At 35.4% G+C, this 15,983-nt stretch overlaps 1 protein-coding gene across 1 annotated transcript; it reads left to right on the forward strand.

Annotated features, from left to right (window-relative positions):
• Positions 1-11,473: 11,473 nt before the first annotated feature.
• On the forward strand, positions 11,474-15,643 carry LOC145823992 (uncharacterized). The gene is made up of 3 exons (XM_082923575.1): positions 11,474-12,468; positions 12,570-12,837; positions 14,915-15,643. Exons 1-3 carry the CDS (start codon positions 11,474-11,476, stop codon positions 15,641-15,643), a joined length of 1,992 nt encoding a protein of 663 aa, XP_082779701.1.
• Positions 15,644-15,983: the final 340 nt, after the last annotated feature.

The raw sequence follows: 15,983 nt of genomic DNA on the forward strand, positions 1-15,983 counted from the left end.
GTGTAGAATGTAGAATGTCCCTACCTCAAGTGTAGAAGCTCAAAGGACATGAAGAAGAACCTCAAAGGTGTCCAAACTCGATTTTGTTCGGATCAAGGGGAAGCCCACAAGATGCTCTAACTCTTTAATAAAGGGAGTAGGGTGGAAAGACCCTTAGATCATGAAGTATTTGTAGAGAGAGAGAGAGAGTGTTTTAGAGAGAAAGTGTGTCGGATTAGGGTTTTGGAGCAAAAAGAGGTAAAATTTCTATGTAAGAATGAGCTGCTGCGAACTGATATACACGACTATCGCTCAAGCGAAGGAGTTGTCATTCGAGCGACCAGAAACAACAAGTGACCTCGCTCGAGCGCAAGAAGCGTCGCTCAAGCGCAAAATGCAAAGCTTCAGAAGTTTTATAGATGCACACGCTCGCTCGAGCGCAAGAAGCCTCGCTCGAGCGAAGCACTTCACCTTTCCAGAAATTCTGCGTTTGGAAAAGAAACCTCAGGACTCTCAATTCTCGCTCAAGCGAAGGAGCAAATTTCACAAGGCTCGCTCGAGCACAAGAGGCCTTGCTCAAGTGAAGAAGCCAAAATCTGGGCAACAACAATCTAGACCAACTAACAACTAACTTGTTCCAAGCACGCCCAACATATTCCAAAACTCAAATTCAAAGAGTTAAAGGAGGAAAATAAGACATGGATACAATATTAAATCATGAAACCCGAGTCCGGAATATAACAAAGGTCGAGTCAAAACCGGAATCGCTATAACTAAAAATACATAAATAAATTATATTACATCATGGAACATATTACAAGATGGATTCCCATAAACATATAAAATAATATCTAAGAAATAGTTCAAATCTAAAAGTTTGAAGAATAAAGATAAAAGATGCAAACCAAAACCTGTGTGATACCACAGTTTCCTTAAACCAGATTCACCGCCTCCCGATGGGTGCTAGAGGTACGCCGACGTCTGTCTCCCAAGATACGACGGTCGAAACCAACTAATGCAGAAGCACATTCTAAATAGCTCCAACGAACTTGACAATGGCAGCACTCTTTCTCTAACAAGAACCAAAGAAGGGGCTAGCACAAAGAAGATAGAAAAATTTCTTTGGTATAAAAATCTTCTCAAACTTTTTCTAGAGAAAATCACAAATTTTCCATCTCAAAAATATTTCTATCTTATCCATCTAAGTTGGAGGGGAAAGGCCATTTTTATACTTGTAGGGAAGTGGTCTTAGCCATGAAGGCTACCATAAAATCTAATATCAATGCTCATTAACTCTAGCCATTAGGGCTAAAGTTACAAAGGTGCAAAACTCCCATGTACATAATATGATCATCAACACCATCATCAAAAGATAAGAGTTACAAAGGTTGAAAACCTATATATATATAATGCCATTTAAATAATCCAACTAGATGGGTCACAAAATGGATACGGGTGTTCGGTCACAACTCGATCCAAACCCAATTTAAAACATATGCACAAGACAAACTCAGCTCAGCATAGCACAATCTACCCCATGCCCAAGACTAAGTCCAACACATACACATACACAAGCCTAGGCCAATCCAGACCAAGACTCTAAGTCCAAGTCCAAGCCCAAGCTTAGGCCCAAGCCCAACTTTTATTGATGCCTACTTTATGAGACAATTCTCATTCACAATTTAATGGTTTTGGCTCATTATTTCTATATTGCAACTTTCTTATTTAAAAGAATACAAAATCACTCAGACCCACTTCAACTAGCGGTTAGGTCCCACTTTAATTTCAAATTAAAGTTGCCGAAAGACCATTACTTTCCAACAATATATATATATATATATATGAAAAATCTAGAAATCTCCTAATTATTGATTTGTGATTATGTATCAATTTTAACGAGTAAATAGCAATACCAATCAAACAATCAAAGACAAATCAACACAATGATTTAACGTGAAAAAACCACAATTAGAGCGTCTCCAATTGTGATAAAAAAAAAAATCACGAGCAAAAGTCACAAAACAATCCACTAAGAAGACATAAAGGAATTACACAAGTGTACTCTCAATTACCTAGCAAATCCACGCCCGAATCAAACCGACCCCTATATGCCTCTTCTAGCCCCGTCTTCACCTCGGAATTGTTTTTCCCAACGTTGAATCCACAGCACCGATGTCGAATCATGACAATGAGCCACTCTGGAATCCACCAAAGCTTCAGGCCCGAATTCCACGGAATCCACTGAAGAACAACACTCGCTTTTGTATTGAACAAAACAAACAATCCTTTGATGTATACTTTTCAAACCAGTTTTAAACTCAAACAAACATCAAAGAAACTAGCAAGGAAGCTCCAGATATAAACCCTAATATCCAAGAAGAAGATTTGAAAGCCGTAACCCTAAAAACGGATGAAACCACATATTTATAGAAAACTGATCCGCGATCTCCGCTCGAGCGCAAGAATGGCTGCTCGAGTGGACTGACGCTCGAGCGCAAGAAGTTCCGCTCGAGCACAAAAACACAACATCCAGTACTTTTGCAAATAGTTCAAACTTCTAGAACCAAAGATTCGTCGGTCGAGCGCACAAATGGCCGCTTGAGCGGACAAGCAACTTCGACTGCATTTTTGCTGTTTGCTTTTTGCTTCAAGGGCGGTTTCTCTCGACCCCTCGATGCCCGACATAGTCAGCAAAGTGGCAGACATGAAAGAATAAACTTCTGAAACATCTCTGCAAGGCGCAATTCGAGTTGGATTCGCATCTAAAACTCATAGCATTACTGAAATAAAAGATCGAATACAATTACAACTGAAAGGAGTTTTGTCAAATGAGATTGCCAAGAATAAAAACCTAACAATATATATATATAGGTTCAGTTCGTAGGTTTGTTCGATTTTGCCAAAACCAAAAACTAACACAATCTTATCCGATTGATGATTTGAAACCAAATCAACCCAACGCAAAATGGTTGGGTTAGTTCAATTCTTTAATTTATTAGGTATTTTGCACACCCCGAAGTGCATCCCTAGATCACCTAATAATTTTTATTTCATTGATATATGCTTTTGAAAGTTACTCATATTCTCAAAAGTCAAATAAACTAAACCAAACAAAATAAATGAGGTTCAGAGCGGCAATAAAATGGAAATAAAGAAGCAACATGACAGGTGTTCTTCGGGGCTTCCCTTTCTTTTGCTCCTCCAGAAAGAATGTGGAAACTGATCTAGTCCTTGATGATCCCTCTAAAAATTCGAAAATTTTAGTGGAAAACGTGCAACAACAAGCTTGTAACAAAAGAAAACTTATTCCGTATGAGATGTGCACCGTCAAAAGCGTGCCCAATCTGTGGTAGTTATGTTGAATCTATTGAACACTTTTTTTTTTCAATGCCCTGGGACAAGAGGTGTGTGGTTTGGGAGTGACTTGGGTTTCAAAGCTAAATTTTAGTTCCTTGGTTCAGTGGCAGGGTGGGCCATTTCGCTTATGGACAAATGCTCTAATAATGAAGATTGTAGAGCTTTGGTAGGTAAAGTGATGGTTATTTGCTGGCAAATCTGGAAAGAAAGAAATGAGTGCTTTTTCAATCATGAACCAACAAATCCCTCGCTTACTTTGGATCTTGCTATGGCCCATGGAAGGAGCTTCTTGCTTTGCACTAGATTTCTCTTATACTTTGTTTGGTTGGAGAATTTTGGAAGAGATTTGGAAACGGAAAAAAAAGAGTAGGTGAAATGTAAATAAAATATACTTACATTTTACCTAGTTCTACACATTTTTTCCCTTTCTCTTTTCAAATCTCTGAACCAAACACATCGTTAAACATTCAATAACCTCTGAGGGTTGGTTCTATCTTCGATTTGGACTCCTTCTCAAGGGCAGTTAAAGATTAATTGTGATGCCAGTTGCGCAAAGGACAGTTCTAGAACATCCTTAGCAATTATTTTACAGGATTAGAGAGGAAATCTGATGGATAAGACCACTTCCATTGTTCAGTCATCTTTAATAACCTAAGGTGAACCACAAGCAGTTCGACTGGCTTGCGCCTTTTGCACAACCGTCGATCTCAAGCAAGTCTAGGTGGAAAGTGATAATAAGACAGATATCAAGTTGAGTGTGTCCAAGTTGGTTCCTCCATGGGATTGTCAAGCAATCATCCATGATATTCTCCAAGCTCGAGTGAGAAGCAATATCTCTTTCATTTGGACTCCTAAAGAATCTAACCGTGTAGTTCTCCAAGCTCGAGTGAGAAGCAATATCTCTTTCATTTGGACTCCTAAAGAATCTAACCGTGTAGCTCATTGAATAGATTCTAGGAACCTAAAGGGTTCTCTTCGTTTTGATTGGGTTGTCAACTCCCTTGTTGAGCTTTTTGCTGTTTTGTCTGTTGATGCTTTGTAGCTTTTTGGCGTTTCTTTGTTCAAAAAAATAAACAAAAAAATTATGAAAAAAAAAACAAACAACAACACTTTCCCCCAATTGTTTCAAAAATTAGTTTCATATTTTTCCCCCCTCAAAATAATGCACGTAAAAAGTAAAATAAAATGGGGTCTGTTCCACTATCCATCTTCATTTTGAAAACTCAAAAGTTCAATTTTAAAAATGAAGACAATAACAATTAAAATATTGTAAAACATGCCAAAATATATCTTTAACCCTTAATTTTGTGTGGACCAAAGTTTGAATTGTATGATGCTATTATCAATTATAAACAATTACAATTTAGAATTGTTTAAAATTATTACACTACGCAAAAAAAAAAAAAAAAAATGCAATGAACACTGTATGCAACTCTACCACAAAATTACATAAGTTTTTATGAATTTACATAATTGATCTCACAAAAGTGCTTAAGTTGAACACAAAATCGCGTAAAATTTTTACGAATTTAAGCTAATTTGTGTTCAATTTACATATTTTGGTGAGATCACTTATATAAGTTTGTTGGCTTTTTGGCTTTCGAAGGTTATTATTGTAATTTTGAGCGTGCTAGCAAGGATCAATCAGTCCTTACAGAATATTAATTGCCAACCAATTATCAGACGATTGCGTTTTAGTTTTTTTAGCCTCAATGAAGAGGACTTTTACTGGTGGCTTTGTTTAGGAGAATTAAGCAAACAACGATTAAATGAAGAACAATTGTAGCATTTCATTAAGTAAAATGGAAGACTTACAAAGATCCAAATCAACCTCGTAGAGGTTTACAACAAAAAATTACTTGAAACTATTCCTATGAACGAAGTGCAGTGCAGGAATTTGGAGTACAGAAATGTAAAGAACAAGAAATGTAAAAACTGGAAGGAAAATAAAGTAAATAAAACTGATTTTTTGAAACTGAGTCTGGGGCTCTTTCTGGGGCCTTCTCTACTATTTATACTTCTCAATGATAACCGTCAAAATGAACTTCTAACTGTCGAACCACCCCTCCATGATCGCTGATGTTTCCTTACAGTTAGCTCCACTGTGCCATATCTGCAGTTAGGCTTCCCTCTTGGTTTTGAATTTAAATATATGTATAACCGTTAAAGCGACGTCATCTTGCATCTCTTTGTTGATCCAGTGCTATGCAGATCTATAATAACCAATACTATTTGCCACGTGTGTGATTATGATTGAAGATTTGAATTATCTTCCCATATTACCCTCATCCTGCCATGTGTTGAACTGTGATTGGCCTATGCAAAATATGTAGCCAACATTACCCCCCGTACTAATATACCCAATACTTGGTGATATTAGTGGATCAAGGTATTTATCCACGTCCTAGAACGTGCATGGGCTTTGCATTTTTTAGAAATGCAACCGTCATTCATCAATGAACATTTGCATTAAATTCTCTTCTATCCTTTGAACATTCCCACTATCTCAGTATTCGAAAAGACTGGTACAACTCTTATGGTCAAACAGACCTTTTCTTACCTTGATCAAGCATATGAAGAGTTGTTTGATAATGTTGTTCATCCTCGAAAGAACCTTCATGCATTGATTAGTCACCTTTATCCGCCTCCATTTATGCAAGTTATGGAAGCTTTCGCAAATCATCGACCTTCTAAACAAGAACCTACTACTTACGATTCTTTGGAACAAAGATTTGCAACTATGGATATTAGAAGCTCTTCTTCTGCAGCAAAGCCTTCTGCGTGGGATAAACCTATTGCTTCTTCTTCTTCTACGACCTCTGGTTGGGGAACTTGGCCTACTCCTACTCAACCTCAGACGAGGGAACGCATTCATCACCGATTCCCTAAATTTGATGACCCTCTTGAAATCTCCCCTTCCAAACGTAGTTATATAGTATATCCATATGTTCCTATTGATCGTATACGCAGTCTTGAGGACAATCTGCTTTCAGCATGGTATACTTCTACCTTGCCATCTCGGATGGTTCAAAGTGTCCCACGTCCTGATGAAGCTTTAGGGATCAGTCCTGTGCTTTTAGCCAAAAAAGCAAAACTTTATACCTCTGATTGGCTAAAATGTGTGGCCAGACCTGAATTCCTAGATTCATTCAGGGAACCTCGGAATGCTCCTCCCCTGCCTTCTAATCCAAATTGGATTGATGAATTGAGGCTCACTCTTTCTGAGAGCCAATACTTCACCCCCTACCAGGCCCCAGTGCCTCCAACTCCCTATCAGCAATTTAGGGCTCAGACCTTGCTTGCTGCTTTTTCCCATTTATCCTTTGAAGTCCTTCTAGATGACATTCTCCATAAAAACTTTCTATGGACTTGTGATATTATGTCTTGAAGTCACCTTCTCAACCCTGTGGCCCAAATAGAGCTTTATACCTTTTTAGACCAACTTCCTCTCCTGCTCAATTGGCACTTCAATGCTTCCATTACCAATGAAGTTCTGGATAAAGCCTTCTCTACTAGAATTCAGGTTCAGTATAAGGCAGAGAACCTCCTCGATGAATATGAGGCCGTCATGAGCCAAGATTTTGAGCATGAGGAGGATGTTGCTATGAACGAAATGCATGAAGAAGAGAAGATGGACGCCATAGATAAAGCCCTAAAACAGATAGAATTCAAAGTGAAGGCCCAACAACTCTCTTCTCAATTAAGGGCTTACCAATTAGATAAACCAAACCTAGACAAGATAGGGGATAGAGTAGGAAAAAAGTATTCATTTATTGAATTTTGTTGGACTAAATTCTATGATCTTGTAACTTTGTCCATTCCATATTTCTATGAAATTGAGAATGTAATCAAATGAATCCCAGTGTAAACAGTACTCATCAACAAAACTAGGATTTCCGAATTTTATTTGTTAGATTCTGATTTACCACTCTAATTGTAAACTTAATCTGTATGGTTGATGTGCTTTAACTCCTCAATTTCATCCCAAATTCTAACTCAAACTCTTCCAAAGTGTGAAGTTTTCCCTTGAAGAAAACAATTATTGCCTCACATACTGATTCTAGGATTAATATAATTCTTTAGCTATCAGCTTCGAATTAATCAACTTTGTCTTTCCACTACAACAAAAATAGTCTTTAGAGACGAAAACTAATGATGAAAATAAATTTTGTCACGAAATACGTATCTTTTAATGACGAAAATAATTTTTTGTCTCCAAATATACCATTTTTAGAGACAAAAATAAAATTTTGTCACCAATCTAAATACATAATTAAAAAATTAGGTGACGAAATTATTTTTCGTCATTATTTATATTTTTTTTGTCACTAAAGATTTTCCTGCTAAGTTTTTCGGAGGGTACCAAAATTTTGAGACTTTTGGTGACGAAAAAATTGGTCACCAATTATAAAATTATTAATGACAAATATATTTTTGTCACCAATAATTTTTAATATTTTAATACCATTTAGTGACAAAACTATTTTTGTGGCCAATATTTTTATCTTTGGTGAAGAAATAATTTTGTCACCAATAAATGATTTAGTTGCTAAATATTTTAGAGGGAAATAAAAATGTATTGGCGCGCAGAGTTCTTCTTCTCATCCAATCTGCATAAAAAAAAAAAAAAAAAAAAATCCCTGTTATGCTTACTTATACACACACACAATAATTTCTCCATGAAACCTAATTTCACACACACACACACACACACACACACCTTATACTCATTCACACACAGTTCCTCACCGCCGCTGTTATACTTCATCGATTCACACATTGCTGTTGTGCCGATCGGCTCACCGCTGACAGCCTTTCCTCACCGTCGCCGTTCGTTTCTTCTTCCTTGCTGCCGATCGTTAGCCTCTCTTTTCCTCACCGCCACTGCTGTGCCGATTGGCTCACTACCACCGCTGTTAGTCTCTCTCTCTCTCTCTCTCTCTCGATCTTGATCTCGATGCTCTGTGTCTAATATTTTCTTTCTCTGATGTATATGCTCTATATACATATAATATATATATATATATAATCTGTAACGAGAAAGAAAAAAAAATGCCGCAAAAAGAGATACAACAAGAGCTAGAAATACCTATATAATTTTGTTGATGATTAAACTTAATTCAATTTTTTTTTTCAAGATTTGCCAATGGAACACAAAACTTGTTGCATATATCTAAGACAAAAAAAATATTTTCTGTTTGCATACTGGGAAAATTGTAGCTTGAAAATGAAATGGTAAAGTGTAAATTCAAACTTGGAGTGGTGTGATCACATTGAATAAATCTCATCCACACATTTTATTTTCAGGATTTTTTTTTTCTTGGATATATTGTTAAAAACTGAAACTTTTGTAGGTTTAGGTTTATCCAAATATCAGGGGACCCCAAACACCAAAATCATCCCAATCTACTCTGTAATTTCTTCCACTAGAGCTATTTTTCGCTTAGGAAATTAAGATATAAAGATTCACTAATTCAATTTCTCCTCCTTTTTTAGGGGGTGTGTTTTTTTTCTCTGATACCAAACAGAGGAAGGAAAATGCAAGAAAAATAGTAATATGGGGGTGTACCTGGGGAAGTGGATAGGGGAAGAATGTGATTGAAGAAGAACCGGTGATGATCGTAGAGCCACTAGATGATGAACCATTTTTCTCTGCAATACTAGTATTTGTTTTATTTGATCTTTCTCTTTAAATATCTCCAACAACAATGGAATTTCCTTCCACTTCCACCCCTCTCTCTCTCTCTCTCTCTCTCTCTCTCTCTCTATCAATTTAAGGTTTGTACAGTTACCAGTGCCATACAGGACCAGACAACTGTTTAGCTTTTCCACTACATTCTATTATATATATATATACATAACTTCAGCAGCCTCTGCTCTCTGTGTCTAATATTTTATATATATATAACATGTTCCTCTGCTCTCTGTGTCTAGCATGTTTCTCTTTCGTTGAAGTTATATATATATGGTGTCAATAGGGTAGTCTAGAAATATATTAGTCTTGGGTTTGTGTCACTGGGTAGTCTTTAGAAATATATTTAATCTTGTAGTTGAAGAGTGATGTTATGAAGAGTGAATGTTGTTCAGATGATGTAATATGTATGTACTCCTCTTATGAAGTCAATTTAAGCATGTAATAACAAAGTGAAGTTTTACTCTTTTCTTCCACTTCTTGCCAAAAGTCCACAATGTAAAACTTTAAGGTGGTATGGTAGGAAAGCAAATCTAATAGAGTGGTGTTATGAACTAATTCTAGACATTTCTCCATCTGTGTAATTAAAGAGTCTACTTGTGAAAATATCATGCAACTAGTATGAAAAGTATCTTGGGTAAATGGAGTTAAGTGTGGAAAAACATTTTATCTCCCCTGTCCATAATCTCAATGAAGTTCACTGCAAAAATATAAGCCATTCTAATTTCAACATAGTAGAAGCAGAGAAATTCACCAAAAGCCTAATGCTAACATGCCAGGCGTAACTGGTGCTTCACAATTTAGCCATTCTAAAATGCAACAAATGGTGCTTCACAGTTTCTTTTGCACCATGCTTGCAATCATTTAGGGAGAACATTTCCCCTCATCAAATTGTGAACTGTTAAGCTTGCATCTAATGGTGTTCTGTCCATGCAAAGAAATACACCTTTGAAAAACTTTGGCATCCCTATGCCCAAGGAAAATCTGACATTATTGCTACAAAAAAACAATATGAAACAATAACTAAATCTTGTATTTCGATTTATCCTCACACCAGCCTCTGCTCTTTAATATATATTTTCTCTTGTTAGTATTCGGTTTGATTAGTTGTTTAATTTAATTTGAAGATTATAGAACACTGTACACTTCGTGATTTTTGCTGATTTTTTAATGATCTTTTTTGGTAAAGATGTGTTAAAATCAATAATGATCTTTTTTGTTTCTAATCTTTCATTTGTGACCAGACATGGATAAAAGTTGGATTGCCCTAGGTAGGACTGCTGATGAAAGGATGAGTAAACCATATAATGATGGTGTCAAGTTATTTCTTCAATTTGCATGGGGGTTTTAGACCAGAATGGTAATATTTTGTGCCCATGTATAAAGTGTGTGAATGTTTATAGACAAAATCTTCAAAATGTGGAAATTCATTTGCTCCAATATGGGATTATGCAAACTTACACTATATGGCACCAGCACGGGGAATCCCGTGTTTCAAATGAGGCTTACCATGATGACGAGATGCGACTTAATGGTGATGAAATTATAGGTGGTATTGAAGCCTTAGTGGAAGATCGAATAAGAGGGGAATCGACTGATACAACCGAAGGGGAGGAAGTGAGAACTTTTGATCAATTGTTGACTGATGCCAAGAGTGAGCTGTTCCCAAATTGTAGAAATTATACTTTGTTGAAGTTTGTGATTGAGGTGCTTAATATGAAGGTAACAAATCATTGGAGCAATAAGTCAGTTGATATGATGCTAGAGTTTTAAAGTAGACTTTTACCGAAAGAAAATTTAGTTCCAAAGTCAACTTACGAAGCTAAGAAAATACTACGTGACTTGGGCTTGTCATATGAGCTCATTCATGCTTGCATAAATAATTGTGTATTATTTTGGAAGGAGAATGCAACACTAGATAAATGTCCGACTTGTAACACATCTAGATACAAGATCAATCGTGGAAGGGGTAAGAAGATCCCTCATAAAGTATTGCAGTACTTTCCTTTGACACCAAGGTTAAAAAGATTGTACATGTCAAGGAAGAGGGCTGAGGACATGAGATGGTACAAAGACAAACGAGTGGACGACGAGATGTTGAGGCATCCCGCTGACAGTGATGAGTGGAAGGAGTTCGATGCACAACATCCCAAGTTTGCCTTGGAGCCTCAAAATATGAGGCTAGGGTTGGCCGTTGATGGGTTTAACTTTTTTGGGAACATGAACAACTCTTATAGTTTGTGGCCCGTCATACTCATTCCATACAACTTGCCACCTTGGTTGGTTATGAAGGATCCATTTTGTTTGATGTCATTACTTATTCCCGGAGAATCTCAACTAGGGATTGATATTGACGTCTACATGCGACCATTGGTGGATGAGTTGAATGATTTATGGACAAATGGTGCATTAACTTACGACGCCTCCACCAATGAGACTTTTTGAATGCATACAGCTTTGTTGTGGACAATACATGATTGGCCTGCATTTGGTGACATATCTGGGTGGAGAACAAAGGGTCATTATTCTTGTTACACTTGCAATGATGAACTGTATTTTGAATCTTTGAGAAGTAAGACGGGGTACACTAACCATCGATGTTACTTGCCTGAGGACCACCCAGAAAGGCGAAAGAGTAGGACTTACAATGGTAAGATTGAGAAACAGAAGAGATCTTTGGAGTTGCCGGTGAAAAAGATACAAAACCAGTTGGACAACGTGACAGATGTCATATATGGAAAGCATCCAAGTAATAGAAAAAGGCCCCGTCAAGCACCTAATTGGACAAAGGTAAGCATCTTGTATGAGTTACCCTATTGGAAGAAGCAAAAACTTCAACACAACATTGATGTCATGCATGTGGAGAAAATTTTTAGTGAAAATGTTTTTAGAACTATGTTAGGCATTAATGGAAAGAACAAGGACACAGACAAGGCACGGTTAGACTTGGAAGATATGGGTATAAGGAAAGAGCTATGGCTAACACAACGACCCAATGGGTCATATGTCAAGCCTCGAGCAAGCTTTTCATTGACACCTGCAGAGAGGGAGGGTTTCTTTGAATTTTTAAAAATTGTCAAGTATCCAGATGGATATGCGGCAAACATATCCAAATCAGTGAATGCAAGAAATGGTAGACTAACAGGCCTAAAAAGCCACGACGGCCATGTACTGATACAAAGAATTCTTCCCATTGGAATGCGTAGCTATGTGGATAAAGAAATTAGCACATCACTTTTTGAGTTAGGCAATTTCTTCCAAGACCTATGCTCTAGGACACTAAGGCGGAGCGAATTGGAGAAATTAGAGGAACGTATAATACACATTTTATGCAAGCTTGAAAAGATCTTTCCTCTAGCATTCTTCGATGTGATGATCCACTTGGCTGTTCATTTGCCTCGTGAGGCTATTCTTGGAGGACCCGTACAATATCGATGGATGTACCCAATTGAAAGATATTTTTTACACTTATACTTGTAAATGAGATTTGCATAAGTGTGTTGCATATGTAATTATACTCCTAATTCGTTCTCTCTTGAAGGTTTCTTGGAGCATTAAAAAAATATGTGACCAATCGAGCTCGACCAGAAGGTTTAATTGCTGAGGCTTACATTGTCAAAGAGTGCATTACTTTTTGTTCAATGTATGTTGATGGGATTGAAACCGTGCATAATCGACCAAAATGGAATGAAGATCGCGGTGAACGTCACCAAGGGTTGACAGTATTCACAGAAACTGCACCTCCAATTGGTCTAATCACACGAGATGCTGAAATGTCTCAAGAAATTCGTGATGTTGCTCATCAGTTTGTGTTGTACAATAGCCCAGGGATTGAAAAGAATTTGAAGTCACTACTACAAAAATAGTTAAAGATCACACTTTGAAAAAAAAAAATATCTCACTTTTATTGGAAGTGTGATAAAAAAAATTAGATTGATATTTTAATCACACTTAATTTAATTGAGTGTGATAATATTCATTTTTTATGTCACTTTTCAATTAAGTGTGATTATATATATATATATATATTTTTTTTTAATCACACATTCTAATTAAAGTGTGATTATATATACACTATTACTTTTTAATCACACTTTTTAAATAAGTGTGATTAGATATATATTTTTTAATCACACATTCTAATTAAAGTATGATTATTTATATATTTTTTAATCACACCTTCTAATTAAAGTGTGATTATATATACACTACTACTTTTTAATCACACTTTTTAAATAAGTGTGATTAGAGATATATTTTTTAATCACACATTCTAATTAAAGTGTGATTATTTATATATTTTTTAATCACACCTTCTAATTAAAGTGTGATTATATATACACTACTATTTTTTAATCACACTTTTTAAATCAGTGTGATTATAGATATATTTTTTAATCACACATTCTAATTAAAATGTGATTATTTATATATTTTTTAATCACACCTTCTAATTAAAGTGTCATTATACATACATTACTACTTTTTAATCACACTTTTTAAATAAGTGTAATTATATATATATATATATTTAATCACACTCCACTACAAGAAAAAGCATCTTTGGCGACTAAAAAAGCACATTTGGTTGCTGAAAGTATAGGTTTTGGCGACTAAAAAAGCATTAGTAGCCAAAAATAAAGATTTTTGACGACTAAAAAAATTTAGTAGCCAAAAGTATAGGTTTTGGCGACGAAAAATTTATTTGGTTGCCCATATATGGCTTTTACCGACTAAAAAAATTTTAGTAGCCAAAAGTAAGGGCTTTTGGCGAGTAAAAAAAATTAGTAGCCAAAAGTGAGGTATTGGGTGACTAAAAAGATGCTTGGTCGCCAAAAGTGAGGCTTTTACCGACTAAAAAAATTTTAGTAGCCAAAAGTGAGATTTTTTGGCGACTAAAAAAAATTTAGTAGCCAAAACTGAGATATTGAGAGACTAAAAAGATGTTTAGTAGCCAAAAGTGAGGCTTTTTGGCGACTGAAAAGAAGTTTAGTCGCCAAAAGTAGTAATTTTAGCCCGGGAATTAAATTTTTTAACGACTAAAAAATAATTAGTAGCCAAAAGTATAGAATTGGCAACTAAAATTATGTTTAGTTGCCAAAAGTGGTCTCTTTTTTTTTCTAGTAAATAATTTATTTTTGCATAAATTATGTTCAATAAAAAATAATTATCTTTATATATATACTTTTATATTAATACGGGTCTATGTACTATATAAATGATATATGTTGCATATATAATCATATGGTGTTATAGGGGTGTAGTTGAAAGAGTGTGTTGTATAAGGTTTATGGTGTGAGAGGGTTGATGGTTCAAATCTCCATAAGAGCAAATGAGAAGCTAGTGAGTGTAATATATATATATTTTTCACATCTAAATGTTATTAATCACACTTAAAAAGTGTGATCTAAATATTTTTAATTACACTTAAAAGGTGTGATCTAAATGTTATTAATCACACTTAAAATGTGTGATTGAAAATGACCCCTTTTAATCACACTCCCAAATATCACACTTTAATAAAACTTAAAATGTGTGATTAAATAACATACATCACACAAAAAAAGTGTTATCTTTATTTGTTTTTGTAGTAGTGAGTATGTGTTTCATTAAATTATGTTTATGCTTAGCTTTTTTATTTTCAGAACTACGTAGTAATCACTTCTTTTTTTTTTTTTTTTTTGAGTAGGAAACACAAAAATCTATTACAAACTCAAGCTAGACATGACATAACCCACATACAACGACAAGAATTTCCCAAGTGGTTCAAAGAGAGGGTAAAACATTTATAATTTTTCGACATTTACAACTTATACAAAATTAAAGTTTTATAAAACGTCGTCATTCATAAATTATTTACTTATTGTTTGTTACATGTAATTATAGATAAATAGATTGAGAATAGAAGAGTCATCAGAGGCAACTGATGAATTGTGGTCATTAGCAAATGGTCCTAATTTGCTAGTGAAAGAGTACTCAGGTTGCATAATCAATAGCAGCCGGTTCCATACTCGAGATCTAGACAACCGTCGTACGAGTCAGAATAGTGGTGTGCTTACACAGGGGGATCATGAAGGAAAATTGCATGACTTCTACGGTCACTTGTGCAAGGTGTTGGAATTTGACTACATATGTGATAAAAAGGTTGTTTTGTTCCAGTGTGAATGGTACAACACCAGTAACACTGGTAGAAACAGAACAATACGATTTGATACATATTGCACAAGCATTGATGTCACAAGTCGGTGGTACCAATCTTACCCATTTATCCTACCTAGTCAAGCTAAGCAAGTCTTCTATCTAAATGATACCAAATTGGGTGAGCCTTGGAATGTCATGCAAAGGGTGCAACATAGGGGTTTTTCTGATGTTCCAAACACTAGTGATGGAGAATTATTGGATCCTTCAGAAAATAATGATGTGTTCCAACAAGAAAACATTACTGATGATGTTCCAATTGACATTGACCCAATTGTTCGATACTGTAGGGATGATGTTGAATTCAGTGTTATTTCGGAAGTAGGGTCATTAGATGAGATAATGGAAGAGAATAGAGATGATGAAGGAGATGAAGAACATAACATTCCTGATGTTGATATGGATTATGATATGTAATTTTTAGTATATTACTTTATTTTTGAACAGATGTTATTAATTAATGTAATTTTTATTTTATATGTTTATGTTACTTTTTGTTTCTTCTTTTATTTAATGGTGCATGATGACATTGTCTATATTTTTCAATTAAAGTTGAATTATGTTATATAGTTGTAGAAAATGGTTCGAGGCAAAAAACAATGGCTGAAACCAGGTGATTTGAAAACTAAGAAGCTAACAGAATACGAGAAATAAAGAAATAAGCAAATCAAGGAGAACTGTGAGGTAATGAACAATTTTGGAGTGAAGAATATTACAAATTCTTTAGTGAGTGCGGTTCAGCCCAAATGTGCAAATG

Source organism: Camellia sinensis, chromosome 4, assembly GCF_055761805.1.
Source record: "Camellia sinensis isolate YWXY chromosome 4, ASM5576180v1, whole genome shotgun sequence".
Classification (NCBI taxonomy): domain Eukaryota; kingdom Viridiplantae; phylum Streptophyta; class Magnoliopsida; order Ericales; family Theaceae; genus Camellia; species Camellia sinensis.